This window comes from Capra hircus, chromosome 29, assembly GCF_001704415.2.
Source record: "Capra hircus breed San Clemente chromosome 29, ASM170441v1, whole genome shotgun sequence".
NCBI lineage: Eukaryota > Metazoa > Chordata > Mammalia > Artiodactyla > Bovidae > Capra > Capra hircus.
The window spans coordinates 17,264,242-17,287,763 of record NC_030836.1 but is presented as its reverse complement, the minus strand read 5'-3'; the positions used below and the strand labels follow the sequence as shown (position 1 = coordinate 17,287,763).

Below are 23,522 nucleotides of genomic sequence, written 5' to 3'. Positions count from 1 at the left end.
TATTCTGCTTTGCAGCATTGATTTCCACTCTTCTCCCAGGTCACTCCTCCATTCTTCTGCCTTAGTTATTCTGCTTTTGACTCCTTCCAGTGTATTGCTTATCTCTGTTTGTTCTTTACTTTTTCTAGGTCCTTTGTAAACATTTCTTACATTTTCTCAATCTTTGCCTTCATTCTTTCCCTAAGATCCTGAATCATCTTCACTATCATTATTCTGAATTCTTTTTCTGGGAGGTTGCCTATCTCTACTTCATTTAGTTGTTTTCCTAGGGATTTATCTTGTTTCTTCATCTGGGAAATAATCCTATTTCTTTTCATTTGAGGTAACTTTCTGTGATTCTGGCTTTAGGTCTGGAGGCTGATGGGATTGCAGTTCTTATTTCTTCTGTCTGCCCTCTGGTGGATGAGGATAAGAGGCTTGTGCAAGCTTCCTGATAGGATGGACTGGCTGTGAAGAAAACTGGGATTTGCTCTGGTGGGCAAGGCAGTGCTCAGCAAAACTTGAATCCAATTGTCTGCTGATGGGTGGGGTTGTGCTCCCTTCCTATTAGTTCTTTGGCCTGAGGCGACCCAGTCCTGAAGTCTATATACTTCTATAGTAGGGCTCAGGAAAATAAGATCTGTCACTGTTTCCATTGTTTCCTTACTTGTTTGCCGTGAAGTGATGGAACTGGATGCCATGATCTTAGTTTTCTGAATGTTGAGTTTTAAGCCAACTTTTTTACTCTCCTCTTTTACCTTCATCAAGAGGCTCTTTAGTTCCTCTTCACTTTCTGCCATAAGGACAGTGTCATCTGCATATCTGACGTTATTGATGTTTCTCCTGGCAGTCTTGATTTCAGCTTGTGCTTCATCCAGCCTGGCATTTTACATGAGGTACTCTGCATAGAAGTTAAATAAGCAGATGACAGCTCTGGGAGATGGTGAAGGACATGGAAGCCTGGCTTGCTGCAGTCCTTGGAATCACAAAGAGCTGGACACGACTGAGTGATTGAACAACAACAGCAAAACTAGGGCTATTGATGACCTCCAAGAGGACTTATGTGGAGACACGTCTCCTAGGACTGCTGCTGCCGGTGCCCCCATCCCCATGACAGACCACCATTGACCCACACCTCTGCAGGAGACCCTCAAATACTCACAGGCAGGCTCAGTCTCCTGTGGGGTCACTGCTCCTTTCCCCTGGGTCCTGTTGAGCACAAGACTGTTTTTTGTGCCCTCCACGACTCTCTTTCCCCAGTCCTACGGATGCTCTGTAATCAAATCCTGCTGGCCTTCCAGGTCAGATTCCCTGTGGATTCCCAGTCCCTTGGCTGGATCTTCAGGCTTGGAAACCTAATTTGAGGCCTAGAACCTTCACAATAGTGCAAGAACTTCTTTGGTATTATTGTTCTCCGGTTTGTGAGTTGCTGGCAGGTATAGAGTTTGATTTTATTGTAATTGTGCCCCTCTGACTGTCTTGTTGTGGCTTCTCCTTGGTTCTTGGGTTTAGGGTATCTTTTTTTTAGTGGGTTCTAGTGTCTTCCTGTCAATGGTGGTTTAAAAGGTAGTTGCAGTTTTGTGCTCTGGTAGGAGAAGATGAGCACACGTCCTTGCACTCTGCCATCTTGCACCGGTCCTTTCATTGTAGTTTGGATTTGCATTTCTCTAATAATTAGCGATGTTGAACATCTTTTCATGTGCCTCTCGGCCACCTGTATGTCTTTTTTGGAGAAATGTCTGTCTGGGCCTTCTGCCCATTTTTTGATTGGGTAGTTTGCTTTGATGATATTAAGCCTTATGAGCTCTTTGTAAATTTTGTAGAACAATCCCTTGTCAGTCACATCATTTGCAAATATTTTCTCCCAGTCTGTGGTTTGTCTTTTCATTTTATTTATAGTTTCTTTTGCTGTGCAAAACCCTTTTAGTTTAAGTAGGTCCAATTTGTTTATACATTCTTTTTTATATTCTTTTCCATTGTTACAGGATATTGAATATAGTTCCCTGTGCTATACAGTAGGACCTTGTTTATCCATTACATATGTGACAGTTTCCATCTGCTGAATTCAAACTCTAAATCCACTCCTCTTCCACCACTGTCCCGCTTGGCAGTCACCAGTCTATTCTCTATGTCAGTGATTCCTTCTGTTTCATATATAAGTTCATTTGTGTTATATTTTAGATTCCACTTAAAAGTGGAATCTTATGATACTTGTTTTTATCTTTCTGACTTATTTCACTTAGTATGATCATCTCTAGTTACATCCCTGTTGCTGCAGATGGCATCATTTCGTTCTTTTTATGGCTGATTAGTGTATTCCATTGTATATATGTACCACATTTTCTTATTCCATTCATTTGTTGATGGACATTTATGTTATTTCCATGTCCTGGCTATTGTGAATGGTGTTGCTATCCACTTAGGAGTACGTATATCTTTTTGAATTATAGTTTTGTCTGTATAGTTGCCCAGGATTACAATTGCTGGATCATATGAGTGAGTGAGTGAGTGAAGTCGCTCAGTTGTGTCCGACTCTTTGCGACTCCGTGGACTGTAGCCCACCAGGCTCCTCCGTCCGTGGGATTCTCCAGGCAAGAGTACTGGAGTGGGTTGCCATTTCCTTCTCCAGGGAATCTTCCTGACCCAGGGATCGAACCCAGGTCTCCCACATTGCAGGCAGATGCTTTAACCTCTGAGCCAATCACATGTAGTAATTCTATCTTAACTTTTCTGATACTCCATACTGTTTTCCACGGTGGCTGCAGCAACCTACATTCCCACCAACAGGGTAGGAGGAGTCCCTTTTCTCCACACTCGCCGGCGTTTGTTCTATGAAGCCTTTTAAAAGAAAATTGATTATTTATTTATTTTTGACTGTGCTAGGTATTTGTTGCTATGCCTGGGCTTTCTCCAGTTACATCAAGTGGGGGCTTTCCGCTGCGGTGTCTTCTTTTGTGGCACAGCACTGGCTCTGGGGTGCTAGGTTTCAGCAGTTTCAGCACTTGGGGTCCGGCGCTGTGGTTGTGGCATGTGGCCTCTAGCGTGTGTGGGCTTCAGTAGTTGTGGCCCATGGGCTTAGTTGCTCTGTGGTATGTGGAATGTTCCTGGAGCAGGATTTGAACCCATGTCCTTTGCATCAGCAGGCAAATTCTTAACCGCTGGACCATCACGGAAGTCCCTGTAGATTTGTTAATGATGGCCATTCTGACTGGCATGTGGTGGTACCTCATTTGATTTGTGTTTCTCTAATCATGGGGTCACAAAGAGACGGACACGACTGAGCGACTGAACTGAACTGAAGAATTAGTGATACTGAGCACCTGTTTTACCGAAAGTTTTCACTTTCATCTCAGATTCAAAGAATTTGTTAACAAAATAAGCTATTTGTTTTATACAAATAATACAAATATTTATTAGAGAATTATCTAGCTTACTTTCAATATACTAACATTAAAAGAAAAGAGAAATAGAAACAGCAAAGGATACATCACCAAATTGGATTTTGACCAACATCCAGACTCAAACAGTGCTGGGAAGTCCTGTGTCACAGCACGTATGGAGTCCCGATTGGGGAAATGTCCCAAGTACCGTGTCCACTCCATGGGTGAGGCTTAAAAATTGCAGTTTGTGGTTCACGCTTGAAATCCTTGGATGCAAACTAATGTCATCGTCAATCTGCATAAAAGTAGAAGAGCTGTCAAGGTGACTAGAAGAAAGGCCAGCCAGGAGAAACAGGACCAGACATTGGACCATGGTGTTAGTGTTTCTATGAAGAATTTGGGCTCATAAAAGACAAATAACATTACCTGAAAACATCTGACTATCTGAAGGCCTGTTTTGTCCCTTTTTCCCGGAGCACAGAGTGAGCGCCTGCTTTCTGATATCCACCCTGAATTCCTTTCAGGGAATGTTGAAGGTCAGCAGTGTAGTGGCCCTGATTTAATCTTTGCAGAGGCAGTCTGCTAGTGCCAGTTTCCAGTCAGCAGGGCCCCTTCATAGCCACAGAAACGACTATGCTTTGGGGGCATTTCATGGCCATTGTGTCCCGTGGTGCTAGAAAGGCTCGTTCCCAGGTCTGGAGAGGATTTCATTGATGGGCCACTCGGTGTGCTGTCACTGGACTAGGCCCCATGAATACCAAAAAGTCTTATTAGCCTCTCCAACCAGGAAAATATTCTCTCTTGTTGCTTCTTCCCATTTCTGAAGTTACATTATTCAAACCATTGATTTCATAGGGAATTAAATCTATCCTTTTATCAGTAGCCCAGTCATATACTTGGTAATATGAGAGACAACAGTTTTCTGGAACAAGTGACATAGTATCAGTTCAGTTCAGTTCAGTCGCTCAGTCGTGTCTGACTCTGCGACCCCATGAATCGCAGCACTCCAGGCCTCCCTGTCCACCATCTCCCGGAGTTCACTCAGATTCGCGTCCATCGAGTCAGTGATGTCATCCAGCCAGCTCATCCTCTGTCGTCCCCTTCTCCTCCAGCCCCCAATCCCTCCCAGCAACAAAGTCTTTTCCAGTGAATCAACTCTTCGCATGAGGTAGCCAAAGTACTGGAGTTTCAGCTTTAGCATCAGTCCTTCCAAAGAAATCCCAGGGCTGATCTCCTTCAGAATGGACTGGTTGGATCTCCTTGCAGTCCAAGGGACTCTCAAGAGTCTTCTCCAACACCACAGTTCTAAAGCATCAATTCTTCAGTGCTCAGCCTTCTTCACAGTCCAACTCTCACATCCGTACATGACCACAGGAAAAACCATAGCCTTGACTAGATGGACCTTAGTTGGCAAAGTAATGTCTCTGCTTTTGAATATGCTATATAGGTTGATAGCTTTTCTTCCAAGGAGTAAGCGTCTTTTAATTTCATGGCTGCAGTCACCATCTGCAGTGATTTTGGAGCCCCCCAAAATAAAGTCTGACACTGTTTCCACTGTTTCCCCATCTATTTCCCATGAAGTGATGGGACCGGATGCCATGGTCTTCGTTTTCTGAATGTTGAGCTTTAAGCCAACTTTTCACTCTCCTCTTTCACTTTCATCAAGAGGCTTTTGAGTTCCTCTTCACTTTCTGCCATATGGGTGGTGTCATCTGCATATCTGAGGTGATTGATATTTCTCCCGGCAATCTTGATTCCAGCTTGTTTTTCTTCCAGTCCAGCGTAGTGTTAATCTCCTGGTTGTAGATCATGGAGCATCTGATCTTTATCCAAAGATTGACTACTGATATAAGAAACAAACTTAAAAGTGTCCTTTTAACAACTTAATTAAATTTTAAACAATATAACAACAAGGAACTATATCTCAGAAATGAGTAACAAAACTGGAATTTAATGTTCATTGAAACGTAAACATTTTTCATTGTTAAGGGTATTAACCCTGCAGGCAGGGAAGGCTTTATCCCATCAAATAAAAATAAGTTTGTCAGGGGGTAGAGAATAGCTAAGTAGATGTTTTGGGCTTCCCATAGCCCCTGACTGTTTGATTTACAGCTATTGCTTACCCATTTTAAACTCCCCAATTTAATTGCACTCATCTTACAAGCTAGTAAAGTAATGCTCAAAATTCTCCAAGCCAGGCTTCAACAGTACATGAACTGTGAACTTCCAGATGTTCAAGCTGGATTTAGAAAAGGCAGAGGAACCAGAGATCAAATTGTCAACATCCACTGAATCATTGAAAAAGCAAGAGAGTTCCAGAAAAACATTTACTTCTGCTTTATTGACTACACAAAAGCCTTTGACTGTGTTCAGTTCAGTTTAGTCGCTCAATCGTGTCCAACTCTTTGCAACCCTGTGAACCGCAGCACTATGTGGGTCACAACGAACTGTGGAAAATTCTTAAAGAGATGGGAATACCAGATCACTTGACCTGCTTCCTGAGAAATCTGTATGCAGGTCAAGAAGCAACAGTTAGAACTGGACATGGAACAACAGACTGATTCCAGATCGGGAAAGGAAAACGTCAAGGCTGTATATTGTCACCCTGCTTGTTTACCTCATATGCAGAGTACATCATGAGAAACATCATGGGGAAATAATGCAAACAGTGACAAACTTTATTTTTGCGGGCTCCAAAATCACTGCAGATGGTTACTGCAGCCATGAAATTAAAAGATGCTTACTCCTTGAAAGAAAAGCTATGACCAACCTAGACAACATATTAAAAAGCAGAGACATTACTTTGCCAACAAACGTGTGTCTAGTCAAGGCTGTGGTTTTTCCAGTAGTCATGTATAGATGTGAGCGTTGGACCATAAAGAAAGCTGAGCGCTGAAGAATTGATGCTTTTGAACTGTGGTGCTGGAGAAGACTCTTGAGAGTCCCTTGGACTGCAAGGAGATCCAACCAGTCCATCCTAAAGGAAATCAGTCCTGAATATTCATTGGAAGGACTGATGTTGACTGAAACTCCAATAAAGGACTGATGTTGACTGAAACTCCAATACTTGTGAAGAACTGACTCATTGGATGAGATAGTTGGATAGCATCACTGACTCAATGGACATGAGTTTAAGGAAGCTCTGGGAGTTGGTGATCGACAGGGAAGTCTTGTGTGCTGTAGTCCAGTGGGTCACAAAGAGGCAGATACGACTGAGCGAGTGAACTGAACTGAATTTAGGAGTAGACTATTGCCGTGTTTTAAGGACATGAGGATAGCAATAGTCTGAGAGTGCTGGGAAAGCTTGAAGGCAGGAGGAGAAGGGGATGACAGAGGATGAGATGGTTGGATGACATCAGTGACTCAATGGACATGAGTAGGAGCAAACTCCAGGAGACAGTGAAAGACAGGGAAGCCTGGTGTGCTGCAGTCTATGGGGTGGCGAAGAGTCGGACACGACTGAGCGACTGAACAACAGCAAAGCAGAATGAGCTTTATCTTCAGTGCTTTATCAGAGTACCATAATCTTCAGAGATCACTGTGAAATAATACTTATTTACTTTACCAAAGGGATAAGATATTTTAAAAAATAAGATTTTAAAAACAAATATAAATAACTTAAAGGCAAAGGAATTCACAATCTGTTATCAAAGCTGCATTCTAAGAAAACTTTGTTTTCGTAACAAATTTCAGTCTGGTACCATGTTACTGTTAATAACAAAATGTGTTTATCTGGTTTATTTTAGAAAGTCTTTTCTATAAATCTTGAAGGAGGAGCAGTATTTTTGCAAAGGCATCAGAATGAAACCATAGAAGGCATGTATAAAATCTGATTATGTTACAGTTGACAAAGCAACCTGGTCATTGCTGTGACACATACACTGTTATATGAAAAGCAGATTTTAATTGACAGCATTTTATCAGAACATATCAGATCTTTATGAATTTCACATAATTTTAGGATATCTATATTAGTAAATCAGCCATACAGTATAACCTGAGATTTATCACTCCTCCAACAGTACTTCTTATGTAATTTAACATGTCAAATGAACCCAGGTAGTTTAATATCTCTCTTTGGGATGTCTCAGGGGCCCTCTAAAGCACCCCAAAGTCAGCTAGAGATCAGAAGAACTTCATTATATGCAGAGTACATCATGAGAAACACTGGGCTGGATGAAGCACAAGTTGGAATCAAGATGGCCAAGAGAAATATCAATAACCTCAGATATGCAGATGACACCACCCTTATGGCAGAAAGTGAGGAGGAGCTAAAAAGCCTCTTGATGAAAGTGAAAGAGGAGAGTGAAAAAGTTGGCTTAAAGCTCAATATTCAGAAAACGAAGATCATGGCATCCGGTCCCATCATTTCATGTCAAATATATGGAGAAACAATGGAAACAGTGTCAGACTTTATTTTGGGGGGCTCCAAAATCACTGCAGATGGTGACTGCAGCTATGAAATTAAAAGACGCTTACTCCTTGGAAGAAAAGTTATGACCAACCTAGAGAGCATATTAAAAAGCAGAGACATTACTTTGCCAACAAAGGCCTGTCTAGTCAAGGCTCTGGTTTTTCCAGTAGTCATGTATGGATGTGAGAGTCGGACCATAAAGAAAGCTTAGCACTGAAGAATTGATGCTTTAGAACTGTGGTGTTGGAGAAGACTCTTGAGAGTCCCTTGGACTGCAGGGAGATCCAACCAGTCCATCCTAAAGGAAATCAGTCCTGAATGTTCACTGGAAGGACTGATGCTGAAGCTGAAACTCCAGTACTTTGGCCAGCTGATGCAAAGAGCTGATTCATTTGAAAAAACCCTGATGCTGGGAGGGATTAGGGGCAGGAGGAGAAGGGGATGACAGAGGATAAGATGGTTGGATGGCATCACCGACTCAATGGACATGGGTTTGGGTAGACTCTGGGAGTTGGTGATGGACAGGGAGGCCTGGCGTGCTGCAGTCCATGGGGTCGCAAAGAGTCGGACATGACTGAGCCACTGAACTGAACTAAGAATTTTAGGAAGTTTTGCCAAAACTACGAAAAGGGTTTATAACACTCAGTTAGATAGGATCATATAGGTCACTGTGAAACAGTTATTTACTTGGCCAAAGTAACAAAAGATTTTGAAGGTAAACGTAGATCACTTTAGAGGTAAAGAAATTTAAAATCCATTATCAAAGGCAGTTTGATGTCTCAAAATTTGTACTATGCACAAAACTCTTTTCTTGGGGTCCATCTTCCATAAACCTCTGTTTAAAAAAAGAAAAATCACTTTGTTCATTTAGAAACAGATATCTGTAAGTCAGACCTTTTTATTTAATAAAATGTAATTTCATTTTTCATACTTTTCTTTTTAACTAAAAACACACATCCTACTATCCTTAAGCAACCCTGAACTGTCCTTTATATTAGAATACTGTAAATTGGTGAATGTAAATACCAGTGCTAATTTCTAAAAACATTTGCTTTCTTATAGAGAAAATCTCAGAGTGGCACCAAACATTAATAGTCCAGAATCTCTTTAGTTTCTCTGTAAGAGGAAGTTAGTGTGATTAATATTTTAAAATCTTATTTTATTTGGAAATGACCTAGCTATTCAGTAAACTTTCATCACTTAGTTTAGCACAACTCTAGAAATTCAAGTTACTCCAACCTGGAGAAACTATTTTAGACAGACATTCCTAAAGCATAATAAAGCATTCATAAATTAATAGAATTTATCTAAAAGCTCTTGTCTCATTTACATTTTTCTTTGTTTAAAAGTTTCTTCACTTGAGTTACTTTCCTTATGGACAAATTTAGCTTACATTAAATTACACAGTGTTGATGACTCAAGACATGTCTTAATTAGCTTAGCAAATAAACATTAATGATGAGTCGCTTCAGTTGTGTCTGACTCTTTGTGACCCCGTGGACTGTAGCCCACCAGGTTCCTCAGTTCATGGGATTCTTCAGGCAAGAATACTAGAGTGGATTTCCATTTCCTCCGCTAGGGTATCTTCCTGACCAAGGAATAAAACCCATGTTTCTTTTTTATTTATTTTTATTTTTTATTTTTTTTTTATGTTACCAGTTTCTAACTATTTTATTTTATTTTATTTTTAATTCTTACAGGCGTTCCCAAACATGCACCCCCCTCCCACCTCCCTCCCCATAACATCTCTGTGGGTCATCCCCATGCACCAGCCCCAAGCATGCTGTATCCTGCGTCAGACATAGACTGGCAATTCAATTCTTACATGATAGTATACATGTTAGAATGCCATTCTCCCAAATCATCCCACCCTCTCCCTCTCCCTCTGAGTCCAAAAGTCCGTTATACACATCTGTGTCTTTTTTCCTGTCTTGCATACAGGATCGTCATTGCCATCTTTCTAAATTCCATATATATGTGTTAGCCACTGCTGGGCATACACACCGAGGAAACCAGAATTGAAAACCCATGTTTCTTATGTCTCCTGCATTGGCAGGCTTTATCACTAGAGCCGCCTGGGAAGCCATGAAATATTTACTATTTCCCAGTTCATGAGAACCTGAAATTCATTTAGGTTGATTTCTCTTGTAACTGTTTGATTTGTAAACACTTACTTTGCTTTAAGTCAATTGAATTAGAGTTCATATGCAGATTAGCTTCAGCAATATTATCCAAAACAAAGACACACTGAGACATACATAAATCCAGGCAGAGCTCTCATAGTTTTCCACTTGAGATTTAAAATGTCTCTTTGACCCCTCCCCTCAACCCTTTCTTTCTTGGCTTGAAGTTCTAATTTACCCAAGGCTGAGGTCTCAGGCAAAGTGGGCTGTGTATTTCAAAGACATACAAGGGTTAACTTCAAGCTTTTCCCTGTGTGAGTGCTTAGTCACTCAGTTGTGTCTGAGTGGCGGGCTTTAGCCCGCCAGGCTCCTCTGTCCATGGGATTCTCCAGGCAAGAATACTGGAGTGAGTTGCCATTCCTTTCTTCAGGGGATCTCCTGACCCAGGGATCGAACTCTGGTCTCCTGATTGCCAGGCAAATTCTTTACTGTCTGACACACCAAGCTATTCCCTAGGCAGTGCTTTTTAACAGGCTAGCTATTTTTTAACTGCATATGCAAAAAGAACCAGTTTTGCAGTTTCAAAGAGAAAAAAATTTTTAACCAGTTTTCTCCAGAGTCTAAAGAATATCATGGCCATCCTGTGTCAAAAAAAAAAAAAAAAAAAAAAAAAAAGCTCATCTTTCTTTCTGTAGTCACAGTTTTACAGCTGAAATATAGACCAAATAGTGCTAAAATTGACTGTGATAACAAGGGCAGATGGGCTGATAAAAATCTTGGATTGCTCCCCTGGGGCGGAGGGGTCTTTGTTTGATCAGAAGAATCTGCAGGGGCAAAGAAACTTGCTAAAGTGGGGGAAGCTAGGCTCCTCATTCCCCTGATAGGGGAAGTTAGAAGGGAATTAGCTGATGCAGAGGGAGGCAGGGAATTGGGGAGGTACAAGTCTGCAACTGGAAAAAGAAAGGAGAGAGGGCAGTGGGGGACACTGTTAGAGCTGTGGGCAGGTGCAAGGGAGAGCCTACTTAAAATGTGAAGATTTAATGCCAATTTTTTTTAATGCCAGTATAATTTTGGCATTGTACCATGGGCAATTGCCCTCACAAATCTCATAATTCCTTTCCCAGTTGTAACTTCTTAAGACAATTTTAAGTTAGCTTTATGTACCTTGCAGTAGGCAGAGAAAAGGATCCAGCATCTCACCCAGAGTGTCACATTCTTATCCTTTTTCAGTCTGTGCGAGCCACAAACATTCAGTAACTGCTAAGGGTTTGGACCACTTTTTAAGATTCCAGTTCTCACATAATTCAGTGAATATGTACCGTTCATTAGCTAATGAGCAATAAGGTGAATCTTGCCATCTGGGAATAAAAACTTCATCAACCTTAATCTCTTTCTTCTTGAAGAGAGGCATTTTGTTTCACAGATCCTACTCCGCGCCAACTAGTGTCTTGTTTTTACTTTCCTCTCAGGTTCAAAGGATTTGTTAACAAAATAAGTCACTCCTTTTATACAAATAAATAATACAAATATTTATTAGGGAATTATTTAGCTTGGTTTCAATATACTAACATTAAAAGAAAAGAGAAATAGATACAGCAGAGGCTACATCACCAAATAGGTAGGTTTTGGGGGGAAAGGTCCCAGCTAGTGCATCTGCTCCATGGGTGAGACTTTAAAAATTGCAGTTGTGGGTTTCTGCTTTTAATCCCTGGATGCAAACTGATACCATCAATATGTGAGCAAATTGCAGCTCTGGTTTCATGTTAATGCATTTTTGTTGTCCTGTAAAACGTGGAATCTTGTTAAGCCTGGCGCTTGGTTGACCAGCACCCCTCCAGGGGCTCAACAATTTCAGAATTTGTCTCCAATCTTATCTATGGTGCCTCAAGTCTTGCGTTCACAGCAGGCAGTCAGGGCGCTCAAAGTCAGGGCAATGTCCAGGCAGGTGAAAAGCTAGGTCAGAGGCCTGCTCTGCTTTGTCTCTGAAGCCTAAACAAGACTATTGATTTAATTTCTCTAACAGCATTTTTCCATGCCACTGGCCATCTGTTTGTCTACTTTGGAGAAATGTTTGTTTTGGTCTTCTGCCTGTTTTTCTGTTGGGTTGTTTTTTTGGTTGTTGTTGAGTTGTATGAGCTATTTGTATATATTTTGGATATTAAGCCCTTGTTGGTCACATTGTATGCAAATATTTTCTTCCATTTTGTAGGTTATTATTTTCATTTTGTTTATTGTTTCCTTTGCTGTGCAAAAACTTTTAAGTTTGATTAGGTCTCATTTGATTTTGTTTTTGTTTCTATGGCCTTGGGAGTCTGTCCTAAGGAAACATTGGTACGTTTTGTATTCAGTTCCGTTCAGTTCAGTCGCTCAGTCGTGTCCGACTCTTTGCGACCCCATGAATCGCAGCTAGACAATGTTTTATGATCTTTGTTTTGAAGTCTGTTTTGTCTGATGACAGTATTGACACGCCTGCTTTCTTTTCATTTCTATTTGCATGAAATATATTTTCCCATCACCTCGCTTTCAATCTTTGTGTGTCCTTTGCTCTAAAGTGGGTCACTTATAGGCAGCATATTGAAGGCTCTTGTTTTTTCATCCAGCCTTCCATTCTGTGTCTTTTGATTGGAGTATATTTAGTTCATTGACATTCAAGATAATTATTTATAGATCTGTATTATTATTATTATTATTTTGCCATTTAAACCTTGTTTTCCTGTTCATTTATTTACTTGGCTGTGCTGGGTCTTTGTTGCGGCAGGCTCTGTCTTTTAGTTGCGGCATGTAAACTGTTAGCTGTGGATGTGTGATTTAGCTCCCTGATCGGGGATCGAGCCCTGGCCCTCTGCACTGGGAGCCTGGAGTCTCAGCCACTGGACCACCAGGGAAGTCTCCCTGTTGATTTATATTTCTTCTTTGTCCCTTTCTTTTTCCTGTTGTGGTTTGATGATTTTCTTTTGTATTATAGTTCCCTTCTTTGTGTGTGTGTGTGTGTGTGAATTTATTGTATGTTTTTGTGGTTACCCTGGTTTTCAAGCACGTTAACCCCTTCCTATATCTACTTGCCACAGACTGGTATTCATACACCCCCAGGTGTAGTCACACTGGATTCCAGCCCCAGTCCTCTCCCCGCTTCTGATACCTGAAGCCTGAGTTCCAGCACCCCGCCCCTGCCAGCTCCAGTGGACTTGCACGTCGGGCTGAGGAGTGCCTGGTGGTACTGACTGTCTGTGCCGTTTTTCTTCCTCTGCTCCGGCTGCCACGAACAGCCCGCTGCGCTCTCCTCTGAGGCCACGAGGCTCCCCTTCCATCCTGGCTGATCTCCTTGCCAGTGAAGAGGCTTCCCAGGTTGCAGAAGTCTTTCCTCCTTTATAGCTCCCACCCAGTGGTAAACATCTCATCCCAATTCCTGTCTTGCTTGCTTGCTTTTTTTCCCTACCCAGTTACATGGAGGGTTTTTTTTTTTTTTTTGCCTTTTTAGCCAGTCTGAGGCCTTCTGTCAGTGTTCAGTAGATAGTCTGTGAGAATGATTTCACAGATAGGTGTATTTGTGGCAGAGGGTGAGCTTCATGTCCTACTGTTCCAACATCTTGATCTCTCCCTGTGGTCAGTACTTCTAATCCTGTAGTGTTGTTGTCAGAAAAGATGCTTGATATGATTCCAAGTTTTCTTAAATTTACCAAGGCTTGCCTTGTGGCCCAGCATGTGGTCAATCCTGGAGAAGTTCCACCTGCACTTAAAAAAGAATTTGTATTTTGCTTTTGGATAGAATGCTCTCTGAATATCAATTAAGTCCATTTTGTCTAATATGTCATGCAAGGCCATTATTTCTCTCTTAATTTTCTGTTTGGATGATCTGCCCTTTGATGAAAGTGTGTGGGGAGGGTTAGAGTCCCCTACTGTTCTTGTACTACAGTTGGTTTCTCCTTTTATGGCTGTTAGCATTTGCCTTATATATTGAGGTGCTCCTATGTTGGGCACACATATTTACAGTTGTTGAATCTTGGATTGATCCTTTGGTCGTTATGCAGTGTCCTTCTTTGTCTCTTATAACAGTCTTTATTTTGAAGTCTATTTTGTCTGATGAGCTACTCCAGCTTTCTTTTGATTTTTATTTGCATGGAATGCCTTTTTCTATCTCCTCATTTTCAGTCATAGGTGTCCCTAGATCTGAAGTGAGTTTCTTGTAGACAAGGTATATATGGGACTCATTTTGTATCCATTCAGCCAGTCTGTATCTTTTGGCTGGAGCATTTAATCCATTTATATTTAAGGTAATTATCAATATGAATGTTCTTATCGCCATTTTGTTGTTTTAACTTCGTTTTTGTAGGTCTTTTCCCTTCCCATCTTCTTTGCTTTCTTCTCTTGTGATTTGTTGACTATCTTTAGTGTAGAGTTTGGATTCCTTTTTCTTTTTTTATGTGTGTATGTAGTGTAGACTTGGTTTGCAGTTACTATGAGGTTTTTTATTATTATTATTATTATTTTTAATTTTTATTTTTACTTTATTTTACTTTACAATACTGTATTGGTTTTGCCATACATTGACATGAATCCACCACGGATGTACATGTGTTCCCAAACATGAGCCCCCCTCCCACCTCCCTCCCCATAACATCTCTCTGGATCATCACCGTGCACCAGCCCCAAGCATGCTGTATCCTGCGTCGGACATAGAAAGGTGATTCAATTCTTACATTACTATGAGGTTTTGATAAAACAATCTCTACAAGATTTCTTTTAAGTTGCTAGTCTGTTAATTTCCCATGCATTTCCAATATGCTGCATTTCTGCTCTTCTCTTCTTAACGTTTGCTGATCATGACATCATATTTGTGAGTAGATGATTTCTTACCTTTCTGTATGTTTGCCTTTACCAGTGAACTGTCCCATTCATAATTTTCTTATTTCTAGTTGTAGCCTTTTCTACTTAGAGAAATTCCTTTAACATTTGTTGTAAAGCTGGTTTGGTGGTGCTAGATTCTCCTAGTTTTTGCTTGTCTATAAAACTTTTGATTTCTCTGTCAAATCTGAACAAGAGCCTTGCTGGGTAGAGTATTCTTGGTTGCAGTTTTCTCCCTTTTATTACTTTAACTATACCATACCACTCCCTTCTGGCCTGCAGAGTTTCTGCTGAAAAATCAGCTGATAAAGTTATGGGGATTCCATTTTATGTTATTTGTTGCTTTCCCTTTGTTGTTTTTAATATTTTTCTGTCTTTAACTTTTGTCAGTTTGATTAATATGTCTCAGTCTGTTCCTCCTTGGGTTTATCCTGTATGGGACTTTTTCCTTTCCCATATTAGGGAAGTTTTCAGCCATTATCTCTTAAAATATTTTCTCGGGCCTTTTCTCTCTCCCCCTTCTGGGACCCTGTAATGAAAATGTTGGTGTGTTTAGTGTTGTCCCAGAGGTTCATTTAGTGTATTTTCACTGCCTTAAAAATCCTCTGCTCTATCTGTTCATCCCCTTCCAACTCCTGGCAACCTTCTTACTGTTTTCATAGTTTTGCCTTTTTCAGAATCATACAATTGGAATCATATAGTATGTAGTCTTTTCAGATTGAGTTTTTTAACTTAGTAATATGCATTTAAAGTTCCTCCATTTCTTTTCATGGCTTGAGAGCTCATTTCTTTTTAGCACGGGAAACTGTCCAGTGTCAGGATGTACCACAGTTCCATTTATCCATTAACCTGTTGAAGGATATAGGGTATCTTGTTGCTTCACAGTTGGCAGTTATGAATGAAGCTTGCATCAACATACTTGTGCAAGTTTTTGTGTGGACATAAGGTTTCACCTTCTTAGGGTAGATAGCAAAGAGTATGATTGCTGCATAGGATGGTGAGAGTGTATTTGGTTGTGTAAGAAACTGGAAAACTTTCTTCCAAAGTAGCTATACTATTTTACATTTCCACCAGCAATAAATGAGAATTCCTGTTGTTCCCCGTCCTTGCTAGCATTTGGTGTTGTCAGTGTTCAGGATTTTGGTCTTTCTTTTTTTTAAAAAATTAGTACTTACTGGAATATAGTTGCTTGCTAATGTTGTGTTAGTTCCTACTGTACGGCAGAGTGAATCAACTCTATGTATATATATACCCCCTCTTTTTTGGATTTCCTTCTCATGTAGGTCACCACAGAGCACTGAGTAGAGTTCCCTGAGCTATACAATAGGATCTAATTAGTTATCTTTTTTATACATAGTGTCTATAGTGTATGGATTTTGGCCTTTCTAATAGGTTGTTATTGTTGTTCAGTGGCTCAGCCGTGTCTGACTCTTTGTGACCCCATTTACTGCAACATACCAGCTTGCCCTGTCCTTCACCATCTCCTGGAGTTTCCTCAAACTCATGTCCATTGAGTCGGTGATGCCATCCAATCATCTCATCCTCTGTTGTCCCCTTCTCCTCCTGCCTTCAGTCTTTCCCAGCATCAGGATCTTTTCTAATGAGTCAGCTCTTTGCATCAGGTGGCCAAAATATTGGAGCTTCAGCATTAGTCCTTCCAACGAATATTCAGGGTTGATTTCCTTTAGGACTGATGTGATTTCCTTGCTGTCCAAGGGACTCTCAAGAGTTCTCCAACACCACAGTTAGAAAGCATCAATTCTTCGGTGCTGAGCCTTAGTGGTCCAACTCTCACATCTGTACATGACTAGGTGGAAAACCATAATTTGACTATATAGACCTTTGTTGGCGAAGTAATGTCTCTGCTTTTTAATACGCTGTCTAGGTTTGTCATAGCTTTGCTTCCAAGGAGCAAGTGTCTCTTAATTTCAAGGATGCAATCACTGTCTGTGGTGATTTTGGAGCCCAAGAAAATAAAGTCTGTCAGAGTTTCCATTGTTTCCCTGACTATTTGCCATGAGCTAATGGGACTGGATGCCATGATCTTAAGGTTTTTTTGAATGCTGAGTTTTAAGCCAGCTTTTTCACTCTCTTCTTTCACCTTCATCAAGAAGCTCTTTAGTTACTCTTTGCTTTCTGCCATAGAGATGGTGTCATCTGCATATCTGGGGTTGTTATTTTTCTTGGCAATCTTCATTCCAGCTTGAGCTTCATCCAGCCCAGCATTTCACATGATGTAACTCTGAATAGAAGTTAAATAAGCAGGGTGACAATAAACAGCCTTGATGTACTTCTTTCCCAATTTTTAACCAGTCCATTGTTTCATGTCCAGTTCTAACAGTTGCTTCTTGACCAGCATGCACACAGGTTTCTCAGGCAGGTAAGGTGGTCTGTTATTTCCACCTCTTTAAGAATTTTCCACAGTTGTTGTGGTCCACACAGTCAAAGCCTTCATTGGCTAGGCTTTATTGTAGTCAATGAATCAGAGGTAGATGTTTTTCTGGAATTCCTTGCTTTCTGTATAATCCAGTGAATGTTGGCAATTTGATCTATGGTTCCTCTGCCTTTTCTAAATCCACCTTGTACATCTGGAAGTTCTTGGTTCACATATTGAAGCTAAGCTTGGAGGATTTTGAGCATGACCTTCCTAGCATGGGAAGTGAGTGCAATTGTATGGTAGTTTAAACAATATTTGGCATTGCCTTTCTTTGAGATTGGAATGAAAACTGACCTTTTCCAGTCTTGTGGCCACTGCTGGTTTTCCAAATTTGCTGGCATATTGAGTGCAGCACTTTCGCAGCATCATCTTTTAGGATTTGAAATAGCTTAACTGGAATTCCATCACCTCCACTAGCTTTGTTCCTAGTGATGATTCCTAAGGCCCACTTGACTTCACATTCCAGGATGTCTGGCTCTAGGTGAGTGATCACACTATCGTGGTTATCCAGGTCATCAGGATCTTTTTTGTACAGTTCTCCTGTGTATTCTTGCCACCTCTTCCTAATATCTTCTGCTTCTGTTAGGTCCATACTATTTCTGTCCTTTATTGTACCCATCTTTGCATGAACTGTTCCCTTGGTATGTCTGCTTTTCTTGAAGAGATCTCTAGTCTTTCCCATTCTATTGTTTTCTTCCATTTCTTTACACTGTTCATTTCAGAAGGCTTTCTTATCTCTCCTTGCTATTCTTTGGAACTCTGCATCCAGATGGGTATATCTTCCCTTTTCTCCCTTGCCTTTTGCGTCTCTTCTTTTCTCAGCTATTTGTAAGGCCTCCTCAAACAACCATTGTGCCTTTTTGTGTGTCTTTTTCTTGGGGATGGTTTTGATCACCACATCCTGTACAATGCTAAACCTCTGTCCATAGTTCTTCAGGCACTCTGTCTATCAGATCTAACCCTTTGACTCTATTTGTCACTTACACTGTATAATCATAAGGGATTTGATTTAGGTCATACTTGAACGGCTTAGTGGTTTTCCCTACTTACTTCAATTTAAGTCTGAATTTTGCAATAACAAGTTCATGATCTGAGCCACAGTCAGCTCCCAGTCCTGTTTTTTGCTGACCATATAGAGCTTCTCCATCTTTGGCTGCAAAACATACAATCTAATCTGATTTCGGTATTGACCCTCTGGTGATGTCCATGTGTAAAGTCATCTTTTGTGTTGTTGGAAAAGGGTGTTTTCTATGACAGGTGTGTTCTCTTGGCAAAACTCTTGTTATTTAGCCTTTGCCCTGCTTCATTCCGTACTCCAAGGCCAAACTTTCCTGTTACTCCAGGTGTTCCTTGACTTCCTACTTTTGCATTCCCGTCCCCTATGATGAAAAGGACGTCTTTTTTGGTATTAGTTCTAGATGGCCTTGCAGGTCTTCTTAGAACCATTCGACTTCAGCTTCTTTGGCATTAGTGGTTGGGGCATAGACTTGGATTACTGTGATATTGAATGGTTTGCCTTGGAAATGAACTGAGATCATTCTGTCATCTTTGAGATTGCATCCAGGTACTGCATTTCAGACTCTTTTGTTGACTATGAGGGCTACTCCATTTCTTCTAAGTGATTCTTGCCCATAGTAGTAGATACAATGGTCAACTGAATTAAATTTGCCCATTCCCATCCATTTTAGTTCACTTATTTCTAAAATATCAATGTTCACTCTTGCTGTCTCCTGTTTGACCACTTCCAATTTACCTTGATTTATGGACCTAACATTGCAGGTTCCTATGCAGTATTGTTCTCAACAGCATGACTTTACTTTTACCATCAGACACATCCACAGCTGGGCATTGTTTCTGCTCTGGCCAGCCTCTTCATTCCTTCTGGAGTTAATTCTCCTCTCTTCTCCAGTAGCATATTGGACACCTGCCAACCTGGGGGGTTCATCTTTCAGTGTCATATATTTTTGCCTTTTCATACTTCTCATGGAGGTCTCAAAGCAAGAACGCTGGAGTGATTTGCCAATCCCTTCTCCAGTGGACCACGTTTTGTCAGAACTCTCCACCACGACCTGTGCATCTTGCCTTACACGGCAAGGCTCAGAGTTTTGTTGGGTTAGACAAAGCTGTGATCCACATGATAAGTTTGGTTAGTTTTCTGTGATTGTGGTTTTTATACTGTCTGCCCTCTGATGGATGAGGATGAGGGGCTTAAGGAAGCTTCTGGATGGGAGGGACCGGCTATGGGGAAAACTGGGTCTTGCTCTGGTGGGAAAGCCATGATCAGTAAATCTTTAATCCAGTTTTCTGTTGATGGGTGGGGCTGTGTTTCCTCCTTGAAGTTTGGCCTGAGGCCAAGCTATGGTAGGTGTAATGGTAACCTCCTCCAAAAGGATTTATGCCAGCAAAGCTCCTCCCAGGACTGCTGCTGTCAGTACCCCTGACCTACCCTTCTGCCAGAGACTCTCAGAACCTCACAGACAGGTCTGGCTGGCTGTTGTGGGGTCACTGCTCCTTTCTCCTGGGTCCTGGTGGGACAAGGTTTTGTTTGTGCCTTTGAAGAGTCTGTTTCCCCAGTCCTCTGGAAGTTCTGTAATCAAATCCAGCTGACCTTCAAAGCCACATTCCCTGGGAAATCTCAGTCCCTTTGTTGGATCCCCTGCCTCCTGGTGGGTCAGATGGTAAAACATCTGCCTGCAATTCAGGAGACCCAGGGAATCCCTGGGTCGGGTAGATCCCCAAGAGAAGGAAATGGCAACCCACTCCGGTAGTCTTGCCTGGACAGTTCCATGGACAGAGGAGCCTGGTGGGCTATGGTCTATGGGTTTGCAAAGAGTTGGACACAGCTGAGAAACTGACACTTGCCAGATCTCCAGGTTGGAAAGTCTGTGTTAGGGCCTAAAACTTTTGCAACAGTGTGAGAACTTCTTTGGTATAATTGTTCTCCAGTTTGTGGGTGGTCCACCTGGTGGCTCAATGGTGGGACAAATGGTGACCTCCTCCAAGAGGACTCACGCCACACGCTGTGCCTCCCAGGACTGCTGCTGCCAAAGCCCCTGTCCCTGTGGCTGGCCACTGCTGACCCATGTGTCTGCAGGAGACCCTCAAACACTCATAAGCAGGACTGTGGGAATCACTGCTCCTTTCTCTGAGTCCTCGTGCACACAAGGTTTTGTTTGCGCCCTCCACGTGACTCTGGTGTGTATGAAGTTTGATTTTAAATGCAGTTTCGTCCATCTTGCCGTCTTGTTGCAGCTTCTCCTTTGCCATTGGAGTTGGGGTATCTTCTTTGGTGGGTTCCAAAATTCTCCTGTTGATGGTTGTTCAGCAGCTAGTTGTGATTTTGTTCTCAAAGAACACGAGTGCACATCCTTCTACTCTGTCATCTTAATACAGTATGTAGTGGTATCTCGTTGTTTTAATATATATTTCCCTGACTGACATGATGTTGAGCATCTTTTCATTGCTTATTTGCCATTTATATGTTCGTGTGAGTGTGTGTATTTTTTGTGTGTGTGTGTGATAGAGATGTCTGTTAAGATGTTTGGCTCATTTTTTTGATCAGGTTGTTTGTTTTCTTGTTGAATTTTAAGAGTTCTTTGTGTGTACTTATTTTTAACAGTCCTTTATGAGATGTGTTTTGTACAAATATTTTCTCCTAGTCTCTGGTTTGTCTTCTAATTCTCTTGATACTGTAACAGAATTATTTTAACTTTAATGAAATTTGGCTTATTATTCTGGTGATTTTTCTAAAAAGGTATTCACCACACTCAAGGTCACTAGGTTTTCTCTTGTTGTTTTCTAGGAGTTTTATACTTGAGCATTTTATGATCCATTTTGAGTTAACTTTTGTGATGGGTGTAGTGTTTGTGTTCAGATTAATTTTTTTTGGTGGAGGACGTGTACTTGTTCCGGTACCATTTTGTTGATCAGAGAGTGTCTCTGCCCCATTAGATTGCCTTTGCTCCTTTATTAAAGATCACTTGACTGTGTTTATGGGGGTCTGTTTCTGGGCTCTTTATTCTATTTATCGGTTTCCCAGTACCGCACTTCAGCATCTTTTTGACAAGTCTCAAAGTGAGGCTTGGTTTTGGCTGTGGGAGGAGCTCCAGGCAGTTTGTTCTCTCAGTTTCAGCTCTAGGGGATCAAGGTTGGAACTAAACTCCAGGACTTCTGACACCACTGCTGCTGTGCTTCTCAAGCTGCCTGGGGAAGGACTAGCTTTGTTTTGTTTTTGGATTTCCAGTCTGCTGTAGACTCCTACTTTTGTAGAATGTAATGCAGTGACTTACTAGGTGATGATCATGTGTCTGTATAACAGTGATGTCAAATCACTATACAAGTTTCTAAATGCTCTCTCCAAACTTGCTTTGTCACAGCCTGCTAAGTGGACCACACTTTGATTACACTGCCCCGTACAGTGGGTGCAGGCTGGAGAGATGCCTGACCTGTATGCTCAGAGCTTTTTGTGAGAACAGGAACTCAGCTGGGGCCTGGGAATTGGCTTGCTCCAGGAGATGTGGTTGTCAGGAAGGGCTTCTTCTCATCTCCCATAGGATCAGATGTGTCAAGAGCCCCAGCCTACTCCCACAGCTCCCTCTTTTTTTCCAGCATATTCTTCACATTGACCCCTGCCTTGCTCATTCGAGGAAAGAGGAACAACTTGGGGGTGGTCCTAGGGGAAGGGACTCTGGTTGGAGTGGGGGCCTGCTACTCTGGATGGTCTGAATACCATCACCCAGGGATGCAGGGTGGAGGGTGTGAGCGGCTGGTGGTGATATTGGCATAGACTCTGGAGCGTGTCTGAGAGTTCAAATATTAGAACCTTGGGACATTCAGATCTTGGACTCTGGGGCTGTTAGAACTGGAGTTGTTCACCTGCCCCCCTGCCCGGCTTCTGGCCCAGAGTTGAGCTCCAAGTGTCTGTCCTGCCTGTGGCCTGGAGGCCTTGGGTTGCCACAGTGTGGGTGAGTTAGAGGCTCTTTGGGTGCCCCGGCTTAATTCTGGGTGCTCTGTTTTGAAGTTTCAGACACTGTGTGCTCCGTTTGACCGAAAACAACTCGCAGCCCTTGATGACGAAGCTGCAGTGGCTCTTCGCCTTCCTGGAGCACAGCCAGGTGAGTCCAGGGGGAGCAGGGTGTGGGAGGCGGGGGATGCTGGAGAGGAGGCCTGGTCTGATGCCTCGCCTTCATTGGAGCCTGCCTGCACCTGCCTCCGGGCCCCTGGTTGCTGTAAGCTGTTGGGCCCCAGTCCAGGCAGGCGTGGGTTCACGGGCAGACCCATGGGGCTGGCTCAGTGCCCTAACTGGGCAGGAGAGGGCTTGCCGGCGGAGCCCCCCGGTGTAGTGGTGCCCACATCGCTCCTGTCGGTGGTCCAGTCTGCCGTATGAGGTGTTGCTCTGTTGGCCAGCTGTCATTTTGGAGCACTCACACTGCCAGGCACCCTGAGGGCTGTATGTTTTATTCACTGCTTCTGCCTTCATGGAACCTAAAGGCCTTGACCAGGCATCACACCAGGCCCTCTGCAGGGGCAGGGGCATGGAGGTGCATCAGCCACAGTCATGCTTTCACAGGGCGCAGTCTGGTGGGGAAGATGGACCTGAAGTTCTTAAGCAGAGAACGAGGCGTGTGTGGTTTCCACACAGGGTAGGGAGAGGTTGATCATGAGGGGGATGGTAGCCCTTGGAGGACTGCATGGGACAGGGTCCCTGCATCTGGGACTTGAGCTTTTAGCTAAGCTTCTGATAGGGGAAAGGGTGTTTCAGGCAGAGGGAAGGGCAACAAACAAGGGAAGAACAGACTCCTGGAGGACTGTTTCTCTACGTGGATGCCGTGCTCTTAGGCGGCATGGACTTGGTAGGATGGAAAAAGTCAGGGACGGACAGCTGGGAATGAATGGGGAGGCTGGGAGTTTTGGGCAGTGACTCCCCAGAGCGACCCTCAGGCACGGCACGCTGTGGAGCTGGTTGGTGAGTGGCCCCCCAGCTCCTGACTCGTCTGTCTCCTGCTTTGGTTGCAGCGTCCTGCCATTTCTCCAGAGAACTTCCTGTCTGCATCCTGGACACCCTGGTTCAGCCCCGGCACCCAGCAGGACTGCTCGGAGTACCTGAAGTACCTGCTGGATCGGTAGGGGAGGCCAGGGCTCCGCGACTGGAGAGGGTGCGGGGGGAAGCCCCGTGGCCCTGGGTGGCACTGTCTCTTCCTGGAAACTGGGGTGTGGCCCGGCGCTTGTGGAAGGCTTGGAGAAGATGGGGACAGGAGCTGCGGGTGGGGGGACATTCTGGAGGTGCTGACGTGAAGCATGACCGGGGAGGGTAAGTGTGTGTATGTACACTGTGCTGTGCTTGCCTG

General features: G+C 42.7%; 1 protein-coding gene across 1 annotated transcript in view; it reads left to right on the top strand.

Moving 5' to 3' along the window:
* Positions 1 to 23,522, top strand: part of USP35 (ubiquitin specific peptidase 35) — a 65,964-nt gene that overhangs the window by 38,519 nt on the left and 3,923 nt on the right. The window contains exons 8-9 of the mRNA XM_018043072.1: positions 22,196 to 22,289; positions 23,191 to 23,297. Of these exons, the coding sequence (XP_017898561.1) occupies positions 22,196 to 22,289; positions 23,191 to 23,297 (201 nt within the window). The remainder of the gene's footprint in view (positions 1 to 22,195; positions 22,290 to 23,190; positions 23,298 to 23,522) is intronic.